Consider the following 21217-nt stretch of genomic DNA (forward strand, 5'->3'; position numbering starts at 1 on the left):
AACAGCTGAGCCCTTGCCATTTGGCTTCAGCAAGGGAGCAGGGAAACAAGAGCAGTAGCATGTCATTGTTTGCAGGGTAATAGTAGCTATAGAAATATCTCAGGGCTGAAGTTTACATGTGGCACCCATGTGATAAAGCAGTAATCAGCTTTTCAAGCTCAGACAGTTAGGCCCTTTTAAACGGGTGCAAGTTACGTGATGTGTAGCAGATACAGGAAACACACCTTCACCTTGAATATTCTCCATGTGGTATAACCAGGCAAAAATAGCCTCTGTTCTCCAATTGCAGGAAGCTAGGGAAATACATGCTCAGCCTGGCTCTCGTAACTAAGTAAGCAAGCTCTTCCACTACCCCACTTCTGGAATGTCCTACTGCATGTGGCAGTGAGAAACAGTCCTTCCCAATGACATCTTGTTCAGCTTGACAGAATTTTTTGGTGGAAATCTCAGCTGCCCTCTGCAGCAATAACTTTACTGCCTTTCTATCACCACTCATGGAGAGTGCAGTGGGGTGACATTAGCAATATGACGGAGAAAGGCTCTCAAGGAATTTGAATAGGTCAGCAGAAGTGAAAACTCAGGACACATACCTCGGGACAAGCATTCTGCAAGGATAAACTGAGATTTGCAGCATTATCCTTCGCTTCTGCGAATACCTGGACTCCATATTTTTTTCTGCTGCATCTTTCAGCCTTGAAGTCATTTACATTTTCAAAGGGTAAAAGCAAAAACAAAGGTGTGTATGTTTCCACAGCTGTAAAAGTTGAACTGCAAGAAATTATAAAACATAAAATGACGAAAAACTTTTAAAACTAAAACTTCTTCTAGTGAACAACCAATTTTGCTACTTACCATTTTACCAGGAAAATTCCCTTCTAGCAGAAAAATATTTACTATTTTCTCAACTGATGTGTTGTACATTGCAAACAATACCGTGTGCTAGAACACCAAACACCAAGCTAGCATCTACTGACAGGTTAAATGCCTTCCAGGTGGAAGATACACCAGTCCACTGGACGTACAGAAATACTTCTCTTTTAACATCCTTAAACAGAATGAGTTTTGTATACACGCTTATGAAGATTCTATGATTCTAAGATACTACTAGACACTAACCTCGTTCTTGGAATACTCAATATCAGTTTTCGGATCTTATTTTCAGACTGCTCAGAAAAGAAAAAAAAAAAGGGGGGGGGGGATAAAAGGGCAGACTAGGGGAGGAAGAGGCAGAGTTTTCTAATGTAGGAAGAAAGCATGTTCTTCTGATATTAACAGATAAGAAGAGTTCCTAACAGCACAGCAGGAGCACATACAAAGCAGCTACTCATTTAACATTTCGTTTTGAATTCTAGCATGTGTTGGCATCCATGAAAATTGCTCAGCACTTTTCATACTTAAATTATAATTTGTATTGCTAATATGTAAAATCTCTCTGGAGCCATCCTAGGTTTAGGAACCATCCACAGTTTTAGAGTGACTACAGATACCAAAAAATGATTTCCCAGAAGATTTATAAAACCGTTACTTAAATTTAGGGTTCAGTTCAATAGAGAATTATGCTGTATTAAGGTTTCTATGGAATTTAGTCATAAGAAGTCCAGACTGTACTAAAAACTAATTAATTCTGTGGTTTTGGTACTCATTGAAGCCTCCATTCCCCTGTGCACAAATAGCTAATGATATTCCCTGAAGAGTGTGTATGCCAGAAAGTTGGAAAGGGATATTCTGAGTTCAAAAGACTACTGCACAGCAGATCTACTGAAAAGGGGAACTTTATTAAATAGTTCAAAAGATAATGAGGTGCCTGCAATCAACTTTAATTTGCATTCATGCCAATTAGAGGGCTTACGCAACTATTTATTACTCTGGGTAAAATAAAAATTTTCCACATCAATACATGTCACATATAGGACCCATGTAGCATCTAGAAATGAAATATGCTCAAAAAAAGACAAAGAAAAGGCAAGATTTGCAGTACATACATGGATCTTTTGTTGCGTACCTTCCTGTGCAAATATTTAAGGTGTCAATAACGTTAACTAAGTTAGAAGGATTTTTATAAGACTTCACAGTGTTCGCCTGGATTGCACAAGATTCTTGAAAGAGCTCCTTAAAAGTAAGAAAAATGCTGTAAAATGTTTACTTGAAGAAAACAACAACAACAACCACCACCATGCACCTGAGCCAAAGGCAGCAAAGGCACCAAAACAGCAGGTATTTTCCAGCACTTACATTCCATTTCTATGACCAAAAAAATTCCTGCACTCACTGCAGCTCTTGTGTATGCAGGAAGAGATCTTCCTCTGAACTGATACTGACCCATACACTTGGTTCATGTTGTCCACAGCCTATGTAGCCCATAAATAATCTTGTTTGAATTGCAGCCTGACTCCCACAGGCATGACAAAAATCTCTGAATAACGTGAAACTTGTCTGTTGAACTGAACCCTTGTTTTCATAGAAATACAAATGTTAATAACTAATTCTTTTAAAGAAATACAAAAAACCCAAACTACCACTCATCATCTTTATCCTGCAGGTGGAAATAAGGTTATTTTTTATTGAACACCAAGAATGCCAGCTGCCTGGAACATGAACAAAACAGTAAGTGTCCAATACTAGTGCAAGCAATTGTGCTCCTAAGAAATACTTACAGGCAATTTCTGAATAAGGTGTATCACAGGTAAGAAATATTTGCTATTTTTAAACACTTTGTTTTAAAGATATTCATTGGAAACAAAGTAGACAACTGGTTTGTACAACTGGACAACCTTTTTTACTTTCCTATGGCTAAAGAAGTTTGTACTGATTAAGGACCCATACCAGCCAACATGTCTTTATTTTTAATGGTGGGGCAAAACAGAAAGAGCTGAAATCTTAATGAAAAACACCAATCAGAAAAGTTGTCACAGGCTATTAAAACATTCCTTCATTTTACAAAAAGTGGTTCAAAAAGCAGCTGTCCACCTTTTTTTTTGGTGAGAGGTTGTTTTCCTTTCTCAGAGGGTTCATGAGATAAAGATGGAAAAAAAAAATGGAAATACTAGTAACTCATTTTTTATGGATCCAACACTTATTACTGTATATTATATGACCAAACATTGCTAAACATAACTTTACTCTCCATGTGTATGTATTTGAAATGAATTGGTTTACAACTCAAAAAAAAAAAAAGAAAAAAGAAAGGAAAAAAGCTCATCATTTATTTTTTAGCCAGCAAATCTTTGCAGGCATTGTATTCACAGTAACAGTAAAACTATTGCAATTAATCTTCAACTCACAAAGCTCAATATAACCATCCGCCAAGAAGCCTGTATAAGTCTGGACTAAGTATAACTTCACACGCCCTATATTTCTTACTGTTAAGTTTAAAATTTAAGTTTTAACAATGATGAGAACTCATTTCATTAGATATAAATTAGGAATATGCAAATTCAAACAGGGTAGCTCAGATAATACATTTCAGGGTAAAATTTTAAACATCTGACTTAAAGTGATTGCCACCTTGACCCTGCAAACTGTGTATCCAAATCTTTCCACATCAGATTTTCAAGACATTTGCCCAGTGCCAGCAGGAAACAAGGATGGCTGTAACTCACGGGGTGGGAGAGAAACAGGCTCCTTGACCTCATGGTCTCCCATCCATCAGCACAACCACTGGCTGCAATAGTTGGAAAGACACATGAGAGTACTGCATCAAATTCCCAACCCAAAAGGAAATTACAATGATGATATGGGTTTGTTTTCTTTTTTTTGTTTTTTTTTTTTAATTATGTTGACATCAAACATTTATAGCTACATATATAAGAATATATTATATATTTATATAAATATATAGGATATTTATATAAAATATATAAATAAATACATATACAAAGTATGGCATTACTTCCCAGAGAGCTGGTACATTTCACAGGCCACCTTTCCTCATCCAGATTTCACTGTCATACAATTTTTTTTTCCATAAAGTTCAATAAACCATCAGCCAAAACAAAACAAAAGCAAAACTGCCAAAGACTTCTTTATATAAAAGCATCACCTATTAGAATAAAACCAAAACACCCATCTTCCAGATAAAAGGACATACAATGTCATGGCAGGTGGTTTGGATATTTAAACTGTGGTTCTCACTCTATGCTTAAATACAGGCAAATAATTTCTACCAAAGTCAAAGGAAGAAACTATTATGTGTAGTACAAACAAAGCACACAGGTCTCAACAGCCAAGTACACAATCCCCTCATTTGCATTATTTAAACATAAGCTCCTCATAGCAAATGTGTGCTTTGATAGCGTATATTAAGACAACACAGATAGACAAAGCTTTTAAAAATAAGTCAGCAAACAGAAAGGCTGGTACTGTAATGGCAATTTTTTGTCCATAAACATTTTATACTAACATGAGGAGATTTGAAGGAAACAGACAAAACATAAGCCTTGTTGCACTAACTGAAGCTAAGGACGGATGAAGAATGAATACTTTACAGAGAGCTTCAGTGCAACTGTTAATTTTTCCAGTGGCATAATTCAGTGACGGGTACATTAGAAATACCAATAAAATAATAAACAAAATTCAGAAGATTTTCCATGGTATTTGTACCTTCTTCACATAACGAAACAATCCCTTCTGGAAACACTTCCTTCACTCCACAAATTCATTTCTAATATCTAGAATAGGTCAGTGTGTATGCACATGGAACTACACACATTTGTAAATCATCCCCTATTCTTACCTTCTCTTTGCATACAGAAGTATACACTAGAATTATTGTGTAGTTTGGTATTCATGTTACATTTAAATAAGTTTATTTTAAAACAATTATATTAAATACAAACTAACAGAATATTCATAATACACTTTACAGAAAAAATAGTCATGTCTTTATTTTAGAAATATGTCTCTTAAAAAGTTCTTTGAGATTTTTATAAAACATTTTACCCGTGAATGTAAGTCAGACCTGTAAAAAAAAACCCTAGCCTTTAAATCCTCGTGTATTACTTTTTGTTGTTGTTGTTGCTTTACTAATTTTACAAGTTTACAATCTATGAATTCTTTCAAATTAAAACCACAATCTCTCAGGATCAAATCGGCCACAAGCCATTTTTTAAATAGTCAGTGGAGATTCCCTGAATCCATTCTGAAGTGCCTTGTGTTTTTCTTTCTCTCTTGGTGACAATAGTGCAGGTTTTCATGGGAATTCAGAGCTCCCTACACATTCTATAGAAAGCTCAACACGTGTCAGTGGCCAGGTACAGCTGCAAGAACCCACAGAGGCCTGGATCCCCACGGCCACCACAGGAGACAGACAGGAAGCAGAGATCATAACACCTTGCAAAATGCAGTACTTCCTTCCAAGGTCTCTGCTAGGTCCAGCTGTCACACACAGACGCCAGAAGAGCTGGCATTCAGCCCTCACTTACTTCCCAAGTTATAGCAGTGGACATCTCCTTTTCCCTTGCCATCATATCCAGGAAGCGGTTGTCCATATTTATCCACACACCAGCAATAACCTCTTTTTCGGCCTTTGGATGGACGACACTGAAATAGAATGTAGCACCTAATTAACATACTTGTTGTTTTATTCTGCTCTTGGAGTTATGACAAGCAGGAATCTTGGTTGATAGTTGCACTGCTATATTCTAGCCATATATAGAATCAAATAGAAGATTTGCTAGAAGACATTTCTAGAATCAAATTGAAGATTTAACACCACTACAAAGTATAACAATACAATATCTAATGTAATGCTCCACCCATAAACCATTTTGTATCTAATTATTCATAATAAAACTGCTCCAAGAATTACCAGAAAACAGAATAATTAACTACTCCCTATCATATTGAGGAACAGAGTTGTTGCCTGCTGAATTTCAGAATTACTTACAACCGCACAGGTCAATGACTTGGACCCATCTTTGGAAAAGAAAGTCAAGAGGTTTGTTCTACAACAAAAGCACAAGTCTGACAAAGACTACTCTTGCAGTAATAAATACCCTTGGTTTGTATCTGTTTTCTGAAAGAATATCAATACCGTCATTTATATTATATTAACAGATACACAATCCTTTTGAAACTGAGCTCTTCTTTCAACAACTGCTAAGTGCTCTAAAACTGTATTAGTCTACAACCTACATCATTGTCAGAAATCAGTTGCGTAGTAGCATTTGTTAACAAACTGACCAACCTGAAATTAGCATCAAATAAGCACAGATGCTGATTTCCTCAGAAATAGTAACGTGCTAAAAGCAGATAAAAAGAAGTCTACCCTGTACTAAAGCTCTTCCCAAGAAACAAAGAATGGTAAAAGCTAGACTAAAGAAAATGACATTGCAGATTACACTTGGTGAATAACCCTGGATACAGTTCAGCCTAAAGGAAACTCTGCAAGGTCTTCACCCTTTCAAAAGGCATGTGTCTACTGGGCACAGAGTCTCCAGCTGTCAACCTCTTTGTTAAGACATAACCTCCATCTACATCCAGTTGCTTAGATTTGATGATAGAGGATTCAATGTAAATGCTAACAGAGAAGGACATTTAGTCAGGACAGAAGGAATTCTGACTCCAGCAGAAGTGGTAACAAACACACCTAGTTTTTCAGAGGCTGGGGTTTCATCTGTTGTACCACTGTGTGAAAATGAATGGACCAGACAGAATACTGTAAAGACTATCATACAAGCAAAGCAAGTGCTATGCCTGGGATCAGAGCAATTCAAGTATTTCAGTTTATGCTGGGTACCAGCTGTAGATTTACTACAGGCTAGGTAAACTTTCTACTATAACTCTTCTGCATTGTTCTCTTCTCAAGAGTTTCATACATGTCCTGCTCTCCCGTGTCAGTGATCCACAAAGCTAATGTGTTTCCCATACATGGGTACATAAGGAAACTTCAAGTAAATGTTGCACAACACAGCATCTGACACTATGAAGCCTGGTTTAGGACCTCAGGTGAAACAGTGGTATGTCAAAAAGTATGAACATGGGCTACTCCTGTGGACTGCCTGCATTACTAGATAGGCCCTTCAGCCAAGTAGTTTCTGGCAACGAAGATTAGCACAGACAGTACTCACTATGAAGTTGTGAAAGACAGATAAGAACAGATCACACATTAGACCAAATCTCTGAACATTCTTCCTTGGCAGGAACCCAAGTTTTCACCTGAACTTATTTTAGATTAATGTTATTTCATTTACTCATCATTGTAACTGAAAGTTATTCTTAAATATATAACTTAAGCTTTATTTATCCTTTTATTTTTGTTTTTTTTTTCCAAAGGAGAGAGTGAAAAAGTTCAAGCCTATTGAGAAAACAGCTACATTAATAATTTGCTGAACTGCATGATTAGCTTTACTTGATTCCAGTCACTTTCTTAGTTGACTTCCTGCATCAAATCTTTAAATATGAAATCGAAGTGTATTTTAGAATCATACGTTGTCGCAAAAAACAGACCAGTATTTGTCCATGTTCTCTAGGATTACAGTGAATAGCCATTCAAAGTCCACTGATGCCAACTGGATTTTTTTCTTTATTTTTGGTGGTAACTGGACTTGGCTATACCTTAAGGGATATTAACATTTAGCACACTAAATCCTTTCTGCTCGGTATCAAGTCATTTGTAAACAATTGCCTTTGCATCATTTACATTTTACAAATTAGGAAACTGAGGCAGCAATTCTGGAGTTGTTTTTACCAAGAACACAGTCACAGATAGGACCCAAATTAGAGCGCTAATTTCTTGCTATTGATCTCTTTCTCTGGCAATATAACTAAACTTTCACTAATAACAGCAATGCAGCCTCCCCTTTTACAAGTACTACGTGGAGTACATTACACAACTCTCAACTGATTCATAGGCTTGTATCACTTTCAAAACAAACAATAAGTTGAAGTTATCTCACATTGTTGGAGGTTTGGATTGCTTTTTACAGCTGCATACTCAATTTGTGGAATTAACAATAGCAACTTGAAAATGAAAACCATAGATTGACTTAGTTTCACAGTTGAAATAACACTGTGAGGAAAAAAGGAAAAAATGACCTTTTGCAGTCCCATGATTTTATACTACTTGCTCAACAGTACTGTTAAAAGAAAAGCATTTCATATTCAAATGTGATATTTTAATCATGAAACAGCTAGCTTGCATTCCCTACTGAAATGGTGCACAATTTGTATGGACTAAGTATACATTTTGTACTCCATATACATATCTCAGCTCTGCCTTCTGTATGACTTCAGAAGTCCAAAAAAATCTGGAAAACTGCCCAAGCAGTGGAGTCAATAGTTACTTCTGATAGCAGCACCAGCTGCCAGCTTCATACCACCTGCCCCTGTGCTCTCCACAAAGACATACCACAGAAGCAGTTGTGGGGCACACCAGAACATATGGTATCCCAGTGGAATCCCGATCAGCCTAGAGGTCTTTGCAGCTATAACTGTGGTCTCCTGAAACAGCACAGACAGCCCTGACGAACACCTCAGGCTGTGCTGGCTCCTGCCAAGCCCAGCTCTGCTTTCAGTGGAACAATTCCAGCTTACATTTAGGTGAATATCTGTATCTTGTATACAAATATGGGACAATAATTCTAGTTTCATCAAAGCTTTCTTTTCATGCCTGAGGCAGAAACGTGCCCATATTAACTTAATTCATGTAAACATAGCTACATACCATACTTGAATAGTGCAGGCTTACATGTGTGAATTATTAAGATAAAGAAGTCTAAATTTCAGTATGCTTGATTTTTCAAAAGTTTATATATAAAAAACAAGGTCTAAAATATTTTTGTTACATCGCGACAGATGAAATAATATTCTTGAAATTGTTGCAAATAACTTCCTATGGTTATTCCTGAAAAGTCTATCTCTACACGTCAACAAATGTCAAGAAAAGTAATTGCTTTCAACTTGACTGCAAGAGCAAGTGACCAGGAAAGAAGAATATACCAACATAAAAAAATGCCTCCTGAATGAGATTTTATGACCATAATTTATCAGATTCCTACCACCTCATCATCTATATATATGAATACCCTAAGAGGTAGATTTATCAGTCATTTCTAGGATTAAAAATTGCTTAACTCACACTCCTTTTCTGATGGATTTACTGTCTATTTCCTAACAAATTATTCTAAATTTTGTTGTCGCAACAAGATATACTTGAATTATGGATTGAATGCTGCTAATAGTAGCAATGAAAGAAATTAACAAAATAGTCTAGCGTTCTCTTAATCAGGTTAGATATCTGCTTGTGGTTTCCAGAAATGTCAGGCCTAAGTTTTGAGGCTCCATAAAGAAAAACAAAACTGCTGTACTGTTTTGGAGAGAGTGAATTCACAGTGGCCAGAACTTACTCATTTCTCCATCTGATGTTTCTTTTCTAGGAGTTAATCAAGGGTAATTGAAATACTTTTTTTTTTTTTTTTTTTTTTTTTTTTTTTTTTACATTTTGTTCATGTAAGAAGCAGCCTGTTTCCGTAAGCACTACCTCTATGGCCTATGCCAGTGGTTGACAGCAATTCATTTAGGATAGGAACATTCAAACTGCATTACACATTTACTCACACTGGCTCTATTTGCAGACATTTCTTACAAGATTTTGTGCTGTCCCGAACTACCATGCAGCTACGGGGACTTGTATACATCAGCACAGTGCATGACAAGGTTGGCCACGTATGAAAGTACCCCTTCAAGATTTATGTTTGCTGACCTGACGGACTGTTGCAACCACCTTTTCTAAACTTGTTTGAGAGACCGCAGATAGCATGGAGACTACACACAGCACAGAAGTTTCTTTGCTCTGTACCTAGGTAAATGAACTTCTAGGAGTAAAGACTAGAAAAGTGTATCTATATTTTCATCCTCCCTCCCCTCCCTTCACCCCGCCCCTCCCCACCCTTCACTTCCAATTCAATTCATTTTCTGCCATGACTGAGAAGCAAGGCACTTCAGTATGTGCTTTCTGGGGATCTGATCTACGATATGCATGCACCAGAGAAAATATGCAAGCCACAACCTTTTTGGGGTAGAACTGAAACCTTGGAACCTTAGAGTCTAAAGACATAAGAAGAACAACTATCTACTGAACAAAGTAAATACCAACCTGTGGTCCTATTAATACCTAGAGAAGAATAAGGATTACAATACATTTACATGTCTTCAATGCAGTTAAGTGACATGCTGTTCTGAAGGACCTAAGCGCATGCGATTATGGCACAGCAGCAAACACAGTTCTACCCTTGCTCCACAGAGGAGCTCATGTAGCAGTCCGTGGAATTTCCTGAACAAACACAGACTAGGATTTGAGCACTGCTATCTGCTAATTTACAGGCAATGAGACATGAATTGACAGTGGGTTCTCAAAACTTCAGAAGCAAATTCTCCCTGCATGAGAGTTATCACCACCAGCTCTGGAAAAAGCTTGGAAGCGTAGATAAGCTCAACAACACACAGCCAAAGTTATACAACACAGTTCACTGCTAGACTGACAGCGGAAGGTAAACTCATCCCTGTTTCAAAAAGCCCACCTGAAGCTTCAAGCTAATTGCAGAGTTCCATGAAATATCTGAAAGCGTAACATTATTTCTAAGAAAGCTGGAAGACAATGAGGAGATACCACTCCTAAAATGAGGTGGACTGCTCTGAGGCTGGCCTATCACTTCCTGCTTACGAACTGCATCAGACATTAACATACTTGGCCACTCTTGGTTAACACAGCTAAAGAGGCTGACTCATGTAAACTCAAATGGGAGAGAAAAGATAGTTCATAAAATCTGTAGTTACAACAGAGGTTTGCTTTCAGGAAAATCTTGCATCTTTTGAGCTCAGGAAATTCTGGAATTATATCAGGACATACATTCACAGGCAGGTCACTAACTAAACAGCAGAATTAGAAGAGACGTGCACACAAAGCAAGCAGTCTGTTGTGTCTTGCACTTCAGCAAGCTCTTGAATGAGCTTCAAGGGCAGCTCTGGATGGAGAACGCTGCCGCAGCACAACAAAAGCATGAACACCTATAGCTTAGGTCTGCTTTTGTGAAGAAGGGTCACAACCTCGAAGTCAAATGCAAATGGAAAAGCAAGGAGAGCCATCTTTGCTGCACAGCAACTACTAGATCACTTTCGTGATAACATGACCTGGATTTTGGAAGTGATCTGTGTAGCACATAAAGGACAGACACATGTCCTTCTCAAATTGCTTTTTGTAATATAATCCAGCGCAGTTCTTCTAGGAACTTTCAAGCAGCTATTTACAATTCAAAGCATTGATCTATTGCAGTCATATGGTGACTGCAACATTTAGCTCCATGGGTTATTACAGAGGCACTGCTTTTTTTAAACTGAAGGGTATTAATATCTAGGACAATGGTCAACCCATGTGTGATTAGGCACAAAGTTTCTCAAATTAATCTGCTGTTATGAACAACAGAAAACAAAAACACTATCCCCACTTAACAAGGTTCAAAAATATCACATCAGAACCTAAAACTTGAATTAAAACAGTTCCTCTGTGAAATGATACATAACACACCTTCCTGGCAAGAGCCTTCAGCAGAAGGATCAGAACAATGCAGAAAAAGTGAAATGTATTCACTGAAACCATCAATACACTATACTTACTTGTTTTTTCTTGTAGAATCCCTTCTTGTCACAATTTGGGATATGGAAACCCCTAGGACTCAAGACATTCAGGATCTTTAGGTGGTTTAAAGTGTCTTCCATTTCTCTACGACAGGGACCCTGTTAATGAGCATGTTTTAGAAAACACAGGTGAAACTTCATTCCCAAATGCTGTCTTTCATGCAAGACTTAATTAAACTTCAAAGGGTTAAGATGCATTACCAAAACAAATCCATTAAAACAAAGGAAATGCCAAAAAGCAAACCATTCACAGGTAAAGTTCTGACATGACACTTTATTCAGGATAAAGCATGGTTTCCGATTTCTGATATCCTTCTAATTTCTAAACACTGACAGCAACATAACATGCTCACACACAGTGGCATTTCCAGCTGAAATCACAACCACGTATACGTAAAAGAATACAGCTTGTATGTCAATCAGTCATACATAACAGAACTTAAGTTGGAAAAACCTGATCTTCATCAAGCAGGAAAAGAAGAACATAGGCAATTGGAAATACAACACTTGGCAAACCTTCCCTAGTGCCATTTGATTTCTGTAATTCTTCTGGATTTAAAGGATTGAATAAAACACACTAAATTGAAAATGAGTATTTTGGCATACTGTACATGTATTTATAAATATACAGCAACTTTGGATAACAACTCCAAATTTCAGCTGAACCAAATGGATGTGATCATGCAAATAAATGTGGCCATACAAATGAATGGTTGCACATGACATTTTCATCATGTAAGTATGTAGGTTTTTGCACTAGTTTATCTGTAAAACAAAGATAATAACATAGTGTGGACTAGCTCTATGGCAATGAGATAAGAACTTCCAGAATCACTTCTTAAAACGTCTCAAACATCAGCTAATTATTTCTCACTGAAGCCCAAAACAGTCAGTGTAAAGCGTTACCAGCCCCATTTTGCAGTCAGAAAACTAGGAAACGAGGAGTTAAAATTTTACCAGAAGCCAGGAAAGCAGTCAGTGTTAGCAGCAGGATCAGAATTCAAGAATCACATCCTGCATACTCTGTATTTAGCCACACTCCTCTCTGAGCACATTATTGACATAGTCCACCAACCTGATTCCTCAGTGGAGACCAAAAATTCCTAACACAAGTTGCATACATTTAAAATGTTTAAGTTGCTGTATCAACTCAAAGACCCGTTAGTGAAATTATCAATTAGTGAAATAATGACATTTACTCTTTCAAGTAGTAATGTTACAAGTTCACCCATATAAAGTACCTTTCACGTGTCTGAAAACATACAGACTCTACTGTTCTGCTGCAGTTTAAAATTGGTTTTGTGGTAAGCAAGAACCTTCCTTGCTGTTTTCTTTCAGTATCAATCCTCATAAGTTCTAAACAAGTGATTTAAATTGCTGCTTTTATTGGCAGCAAGCAAAAATATTCAGACACACTGACTGCAGATCACACACTCAAAGATCCAGGATTGAGTTCAGCCTACACAATGAGCAACAGCTTTTTTTAACCACTATTTTGAAGCAGGTCTCACAAGTCAAAGAAATGAATATCAAAAGCTAGCACACAGACATAGGTATAAGGTCATTTACTTGCTGAAGTATCTTCCTCAGATGGACCTAGTTCTGGTTCCTACAGATATGAGTAGCTTTGGTAAGTCACACATAGGCCATCTACCATGTAAGCAAAACATTCGTCCTCCATAAAGGTGAGGACCCTATTTCCTCAAAGATAAAATAAAAAAAGCTCACTCTAACTGGAAGAGGTTCATTATTTCAAATTTTTGGGAAGAGGACATGCTAAAACTTGGATACTTAAGTGTTTTTATTAGATAGTTGGTCATCAACAACAAATCAAACAACACAGTTTAACCAGCCCTCCTGTGTCATCATGGGAGGCCACACTGTTCAGACAAAATGTTCCTAAGGTTTCAAAATCTCTTGCAGGTGTGAAGCTATGTCAGGTTTCAACACAACTGTTTCGATAAGATGCCAAAGTATATCAATCCATATTTTTAAGTTGTGTGGCACAGGTTTGAGGATACCAAGCTAGTAGCCAAGAAGTCTGTGAATTGGAATTAACGTCCCCTCAGACTCACCACTCTGGTTGCCCTGCAAATTCTTTCTAATGGGCATAGTCCTTACCTCTGTGCCAATACATGCATGCATTGGTGCTAAATGATAACTGCAAGTGGAGGTGGTGTTCAACATGACATGCAATGAATGTCTGCTCACTCAAGACCCTAATCCAGGTGTGTCCAACTCGCTGCCCATGGGCTGCATGCAGCTTAGCACTGCTCACAAAGCAGCCCTCACTCTGTGCTAGTACATAATCATGGCAGCAGTTCTGCCCTGCTCAGGCCCAGGACATCAGGAGGGTGCAGTGTAGCGCTGACAAATAACATGGTGCTACACTTGATTTGCACGGAAATGACGTCACTTTTCAAAGATTACAATTTGAAAAGACATTGTATGCAGAAACATGCTGCAAATTTGACACACATCAAGGAATAACAGAAAGGTTTAAGTTGGAAGGAACCTCTGAAAGTTCCTTCCAATCATCCTGCTACAGGCAGGGACACCTCCCACTAGACCAGGTTGCTTAAAGCCCCATGCAGCCTGGTCTTAAATGCCTCCAGGGAGGGGTGCCCATAACCTCACTGGGCAACTGTTCCAGTGTTTCACCACCCACACAATAAATAATTTCTTCCTACTAGCTAATCTAAATGTACTCTTTCCCTTTAAAGCCATTATCCCTCATTCAGCTGCTACATTTCCTTGTAAAAAGTCCCTCCCCAGCTTTCCTGCAGGCCCCCTTCAGGTACTGGAATGCCACTACAAGGTCCCTGCAGAGCCTCCTCTTCTCCAGGCTGGAAAGCCCCAATACTCTCACCTGTCCCCCTAAGGGAGGTCCTCCAGCCATCTGATTATCAAATGCTTTATAAAGAGAAAAAAGCAGAACTAAAAAAGCGTCATTTCAACAAATATTTTTTTTTTTTTAAGTTAAAACCTCAAATGAACTGTGTTATAAAAACTAGTTACGTGATAGCAAATCTGACTGCAAAAAAAAAAAAAATCCCTGATGGTTAGTTTGTTAAGCAATATAGGGAAAGCACACATACATAAAAAACAGATTTTTCTAAAATCAGTTTGTCTTATCAGACTATGGCTAGGTAAAGTGAAGAAACAGGAACTACGTACTGAAATAAGTTTGGAGAGTAAAGCTGCTAATTTCAAAAGTTATGCTTTGGCAACAGAGGAAAGTACTGATGCTATAGATATGGCTCAACTTGCCATTTTCATTAGAGGTACTGATAACAAATACAACATCACTGAAGAAATGGCTTCTTTGGTGCCACTGAAAGGCACAACAAAGTCTCTTGGTTTGTATGAAGCAGTAAAATAAATACATTAAAGCCATTTCCTTTGACATCTGTCAACATATCTGGTATAGCTACTGATGGTGCCCCAGTGATGACTGGTAAAAAAAAAAAAGGGACTTATAAAATTAATAGAAGATGATGCAATTACTGCATTTGATGAACTACCACTGCATCAGGCATCAAGAAAGTTTATGTGCAAAAGATGTAAAATGGATGGTGTCATACAAATTGACATCAAACCTGTGAACTTCATAAAGTCCAAGGGACTGAATCATCGCCAATTCTACAAGTTCCTTTGAAGTACCGATGCTGATTACGGGGGTCATCACTTATTTTTCTGAAGGAAGGTGGCTAAGTTGGGATAAGATGCTAAATAGACTGCAAAGTGAAATCAAGTCCTTTAAGGAACCAAAAAGAATATTTGTGCCAGAACATGAAGACTAAAAATGACTCTCAGATTTAGCATTTTTGGTGGATTTGACTGCTCATTTAAATGAGTTAAACACACATCTTCAAGGTGAAGGATCACCTTATCTGTGCTATGATTCAGGCAACAGTGTTTGAAATGAAACTTGAATTATGGCAGGCTCAAGCGATGGCAAATAATTTCATACATTTTGATACAGTGGCTAAACACAGTCTGTGAAAAGTGAATAACCTGCAGCCACGCTTTCAGTTTTGATAAAGGAATTTAAGAATAGATTTCAAGACCTCAAAAAAAAAATCATTTTTTTCCTGTATTTCCGACTCCATTTTCAGTCAACATAAATACATTCTATAGGAAAATTTGCAAGTAATGTATAGAGTTGCAATCAGACATTCAACTCATAATAAAATTTGGTTATGTCTTTACTAGACTTTCATAAGCCCTGTCATACCAGAGAAAAATTTCCCTCACTCCACAGTCATGTCTTATTCATGTCTTGGCAGTACGTACATTTGTGAAAAATTGTCAAAAATGAAGCACAAGAAGAGTAATATTACATCAAAAAATCTTACCAGCACTTTGAGAACTCACTACGAATGGCAACCACTGCCATTTAACTAGCCTGATGCACCAGTTTCACAAGGTCAAACATCCCACTAGTTTTATGTCTTCGTTGCTCTTGGTTTTTGTTTTGTTTGTTTATGTTTTAATTAAAAACATAAGCTTTGTTATGTACATACATTAAATTTATTATATATTTTATATGCAGTCCAAAGCAATTCCTCTTTGTTCAATGCATCCTAGGCAAGTCAAAAGGGTGTATAACCAAGCCACAGAGTGCAAACAAAACATCACAAGACTGAATATGTTGTGTCTTCTTTGCCATTGTTGCAACCCCTGATAACGCTTTTTGATAAATATGGTTGCAAACAACTACACTATTAAACCTGTCTTGAGTCCATTGACAGAAACAGGTGGAAACAAGTATTTTCACTAAGAATTTATTTTGTGAAAAACATATTCATATCAATGTAAACACCAGTGCATTAGGCCTCTTTGTCTTCTGAACATGATCTGTTTGGTCAGCTGCTTGTCTGCATTTGCAGACCGAACAGCTGTATTGGCAAAATAGAAAGCTTTAGATAAGTACAATAAATATAACCGTTTTTGCTCTTTTCTTGTTTATTTTGTTGGAACAACATGCAGATACAGCCATACAGGTACACATTCAGAAGGAGGAAAACACCTTTCCACTTATGGAATTTACTTACATATTCAGTTTCTTGCTTGGATTCCGAAGAGAAATTCAGTGTATCTGTACTCTGTGAATCATATTCCACTTTATAGCGCTGTGTATTTTTGGCTTGCTCTTTCCTGATGATATCTATTCTGATGTGCTGTGGAGGCAAATTTGAATCTGGCACTCTGTGCAAGCTTGGGATGGCCTGATTTTCTAAGCTACTGGTACTCCTGTCTTCTTCTGAATCACTGGAATTTCCTTTGAAAAGAACAAATTCAGTGAAGAAACAAAGTTAATTGACTATCAGCTGAGTCTGGAAGGGCAACAGACCACTGAATTTGTGTACAATTTTTGTTTTTCTTTATAAAAATGTATACAACACCAAACAATTCAGTGTTCTGTAAGCATTAGCATCTCCACTGCGAGGTGTAAGGAACTGCAATGAATTTTCTAACTAAAGACTCTCTTCCCTCCTGGCACTATGTCATTCCAACACCTGTGCTGGATGCTTCTAAAAAACATCCTGCCTTCTTAATCACTTGAAAACTATTTATATTCACTTCAATTCCAACTATTTGCAAACCACTACTGCCCAGGTTTCTCAGTCCTCATTCTTTGCTGGTTTCCTTTCCTGGCAGAAGGAGGAAGGTCTGCCAAATCCAGAGTGCTGCCAGCACTTGGCCCCGAGTCAGAGCTGTTAGCAGCCCAACCAACATGGGACATGCAGAGCGCTCAAATCATGTACTTCCGACCCAGAGCAGATTTAAACAACTTTAAATATATCTAACCTGGGAAACATACTGGATAGAGAGCAACTAATGATCTCCCCTAGTAGAATAACAAAAAAGAAAATCCTTACTGCAAAGTTCCTACCATGCTGAGTCTGATGGTACTAGTTAACTATTTTAACACCATTTTTCTCTTTGCTTTATTCCACATATAGAACAGGAGAAAAAGTGTTTCTGATTTTAATACAGGAATGAAAACATTTCTAGATGTACTACATACAGTTTTAGAGGTAGTGAGCAAAAAAAAAAAAAAAGCCATTCATTCTGTAGAGGTATCACAGGATAAACATCTACTTTCATTACAAGCTTCAAAAATACTTTTTCTTTAAACTATCATCCACAGAGCTAGAGGAGAAAAGCATTTTTCCAGAATACTGCATAAACCCAAGGTTCCTGTACCTCATGAGGTATTTGCCTACATTGCATTTCTCTCTTTTAAGGCTCTTGAAATGTAACTGGAAAAGGCTCTATTTCCTCTACAGGAGGGATGCTTGTCAACTACGCTAAGAAAAATCATATTGGGGTTGCACAATAACAACTCGTGCACAAGAAACATCCTGAAAACATATATTAAAACTATACTTGATGGCTCATTGGAAAACCAGAAAAGCCAAGAAATCCAGTTCTAGAACTGAAAGTATATGTTCACGTAGATCACTTGAGTCTTGGTATTTCAACACAGACAGAATTGTTCCACCGGCAATACACAAGAACCAGGAGGAAAACAAGCAGGAGGGATCAGAGTCAACATCTTGGTCCTGTGGGTTTTAGTGTGGCCACTGATAACAAAAGACATAACCGACTGGCAAAATCCATATCCCAGTGCAAATGGATAGGAAGTTCAAGTCTTAAATCTACAATTTCCTAGCTTGTGATGGTTGAAAATCATACTCTCAGCAATATTTGAACTCATCTCTGGCAGCACAATATCTCTTTTTTAAAATGATTTTTTTTTCCCACATTCTCAGTGAAGTCTGCAATAAGTGACAACAAAAATGTAATAAATTCAGATCTTCTATATATAAATATTATGCCTAGTAGGTTTTCTACATTGATATTAGTTTACCAGCTATACCAAAAATTATACTTACTGCACATTAAATAGTTACCAGGCTACTCGCACAGTTTCAATAGATGATCATGTATCGATGGCATTTCTTACACTTATGTTTAGAATTGTCATAATTCCACTTTTTAAACTGTAGAGCATATTCAATTAACTCTATTCTACCTGACCTTGTTCTATATTACCTCTACATCCTGTTGTAGTGGAAACAAAACTGTTGCACATGTTACTTTCTCTTTCAAAAACAGGCTAGAAGGCTTGCATATAAACATTACTACTTATCACTTTAGTGTCACAAAATCTGAACTGTAAAAGTAGTTGCCTACTTTAGGTAGTACTAAGAAGTTCCTATAATACACACCACCCACTGATTTCTAGCAATCAGTGCTGATGATCAAAGTGTAGCACCTAATGCAGGGCCTAGCCATGTGTAACAGAGAAGATGCAATCCTGCTCCAGGATAGAGGGTACCCCCCTCAGAATCTTAATTCCTGAGCATTGGATTTAGCAACGATATTGGAGCAGCACCCACAAAGAGGGGGATACTGAGTATGTAATATCATGCAGGTTCAGCATACTACTTCCTTCTTGCACCCAGCATTTTCAATCATCACGCCTTGAATGTGAACTGTATGGGACCTACTTTGCACTTCTTAAGCAATCAAAACGTCTTATTTCAAAATAGGAGTTCTCTGTATGCCAAGAATGCAAAACAGGAATTCAATACTCCACTTCATTTAAAAAAGGAAGTATTTTCACCAGGCCTGTTTCCCGTTTCCTCTAGGGGTTGTTGCACTGCCCCCCCATCAAACAGCAACAAGTTCCACATACTGAGGAGTACCCACTGTTTTCAAATAATATGAAGAATGAACAGTCAAAACCCAGTTCTTGTGATGAAGGATGCTGCTCCATACTCCAATGAGATTTAGAACTTCAGTAAGTACCTCTGAACATCTGCACACAGCTTGGGAGCAGCACAAGTAACCACAATAGCGCATGCCTTGCTCTCATAAGCAGCCAGTTTTTAACTAAAACACTAGTGCCACTTCCTCAGCTAAGGAAAGGCCAGTCAAAGAGTTCCTGTAACCTAGCAGAAAAATCCCTAGTTTTCAAAAAGTGCAAAAGATGGAAAGACTTCTGACACACTTTTTCTATTAAATAAATATTAACATACTTGCTGTTGGTTAGCAAACAGTTTAATGAAATGCTTGCAGAGAGGGACTGTGCCTTCTTGATCTGAAACCCAGGTCTTCCTGTCTCTTAAGTTTCTAAATATGCATGTTAGCAGAACTTTTTCCAACCGTCTCTTCCTCTTCAAACCAAACAGAACCTGCTCTGTGAATGTCTCATTTGCAAGACACGCAAGAGGCACGGAAAAGCTTTGTTTGACCGAAGATTTATTTGCAATTCAGAGAAAAGCAGCATCCTCTCACTGCTATGCGAATGCTTTGTTTTTAAGAACTACCTCCAAGGATCAGGGAAATGCTTGACTACGCTTTTATTCTCTCTTTCCGTAACGTTTTTCATTCCCAGGCTTAACGTTCCCGCGAGTCAACCACGCTGCAGTAGTCAGCCCACATTCTGTAGTTTTTTTGCACCCTCTTTCCAGGAACACTAGTGACAAATCACAAGGATTTCACCTTCTCTGTAAGAAGGCTCTTCAACCTGACAGCCCCACACAGCCAAGCGAGCAGTAGGCAACTCCTTCCCCTTCCCTTAAACTTCTTTTAAAAAGATCAACTTCGCTTCTTTTGTGAAGAGCTACTTAAAAGCGAAGAAAACAAGGAATGCTTCCTCCTCCTTCGGAGGAAAAAAAAAAAAAACCCAAACCGTTCGTACTACACCGGCCCTGGCTGCCGAGAACTGCTGAAGCAGCAGACGGCGCTGGCCTCGCCTTCCCCCGCTACCCGACCCTTCTCGTGTACGTGACTTACTTCTTAAGTTAAAAAAGAAGGACAGTGAAACAATCAAGACGACAGTATACGTGCATGCAGACTTCGCATTTTTCTTCGCCCCCGCCCCGAGCCGCAGCCCCTTACCTGCAGCGTGCGGTCCCGGCAGCAGGAAGGCCCGCAGCTTGTCTCCCGCCGTGGCGTTGGTGCAGAAAACCGCGGCCCTCCAGCAGAGCCTGCAGCGGCCGCGCCTCCTCTTGCCGCGGCTGGCAGTTGAGGCCGGCGCCGCAGCGCTCGGTGTAGATACCGCAGGGCTGCCCCAGGCGCAGAGCACAGGTGAGGCAGCAGCCGCATCCCGGCTCCCGCACCCGCTCTGCGCAGTCGGGCTGCAGCGGCTTGCACTGCTGCAGCGCCCGCGCGTCGCAGGGTTCGCAGCGGACCACCGGCGCCGGCAGCGCCCGCCGGCCCACCAGTGCCAGCGCCGCTGCCGCCACTGCCCACAGCACGCCGGGCCGCGACACCATGGCAACCGGCGGAGGGGACCGCCGGAAGGCGCCCCCGTGCAGCTCCGGCAGAGGGGGAGAGCGGCGGCGAGAGCCGCTCGGCCCAGACCGGGGCTCGAGGAGCTCCGGGCCGCCCCTCCTCGCGCGGAGCGCCGAGCCGACCGAAGGCGGGCCCTGCCGCCTTGGAGAGCGGAGGGGCGCGGTGGCGCGCTCACAGCCCGCGCCGCCTCGGAAGAGCTGCGGGGGGCAAGGCCCCGGCCTCTCGTAGCCCGAGCGGCACGGTGAGGCAGCGAGGGTGGAAGGCTGTGCTC

At 39.1% G+C, this 21217-nt stretch overlaps 1 protein-coding gene across 1 annotated transcript; it reads right to left on the reverse strand.

Annotated features, from left to right (window-relative positions):
- Positions 1–3323: 3323 nt before the first annotated feature.
- IGFBP3 (insulin like growth factor binding protein 3) lies at positions 3324–20981 on the reverse strand. Its single transcript, NM_001395957.1, is given in 5 exon segments — positions 3324–5538; positions 11611–11730; positions 16689–16915; positions 20551–20615; positions 20617–20981. Coding segments are annotated over 5 exon segments (849 nt in total). The 5' UTR covers positions 20928–20981; the 3' UTR covers positions 3324–5412.
- Positions 20982–21217: the final 236 nt, after the last annotated feature.

The sequence above is a fragment of the Gallus gallus genome, chromosome 2 (genome assembly GCF_016699485.2).
Source record: "Gallus gallus isolate bGalGal1 chromosome 2, bGalGal1.mat.broiler.GRCg7b, whole genome shotgun sequence".
In the NCBI taxonomy this organism is placed as follows: domain Eukaryota; kingdom Metazoa; phylum Chordata; class Aves; order Galliformes; family Phasianidae; genus Gallus; species Gallus gallus.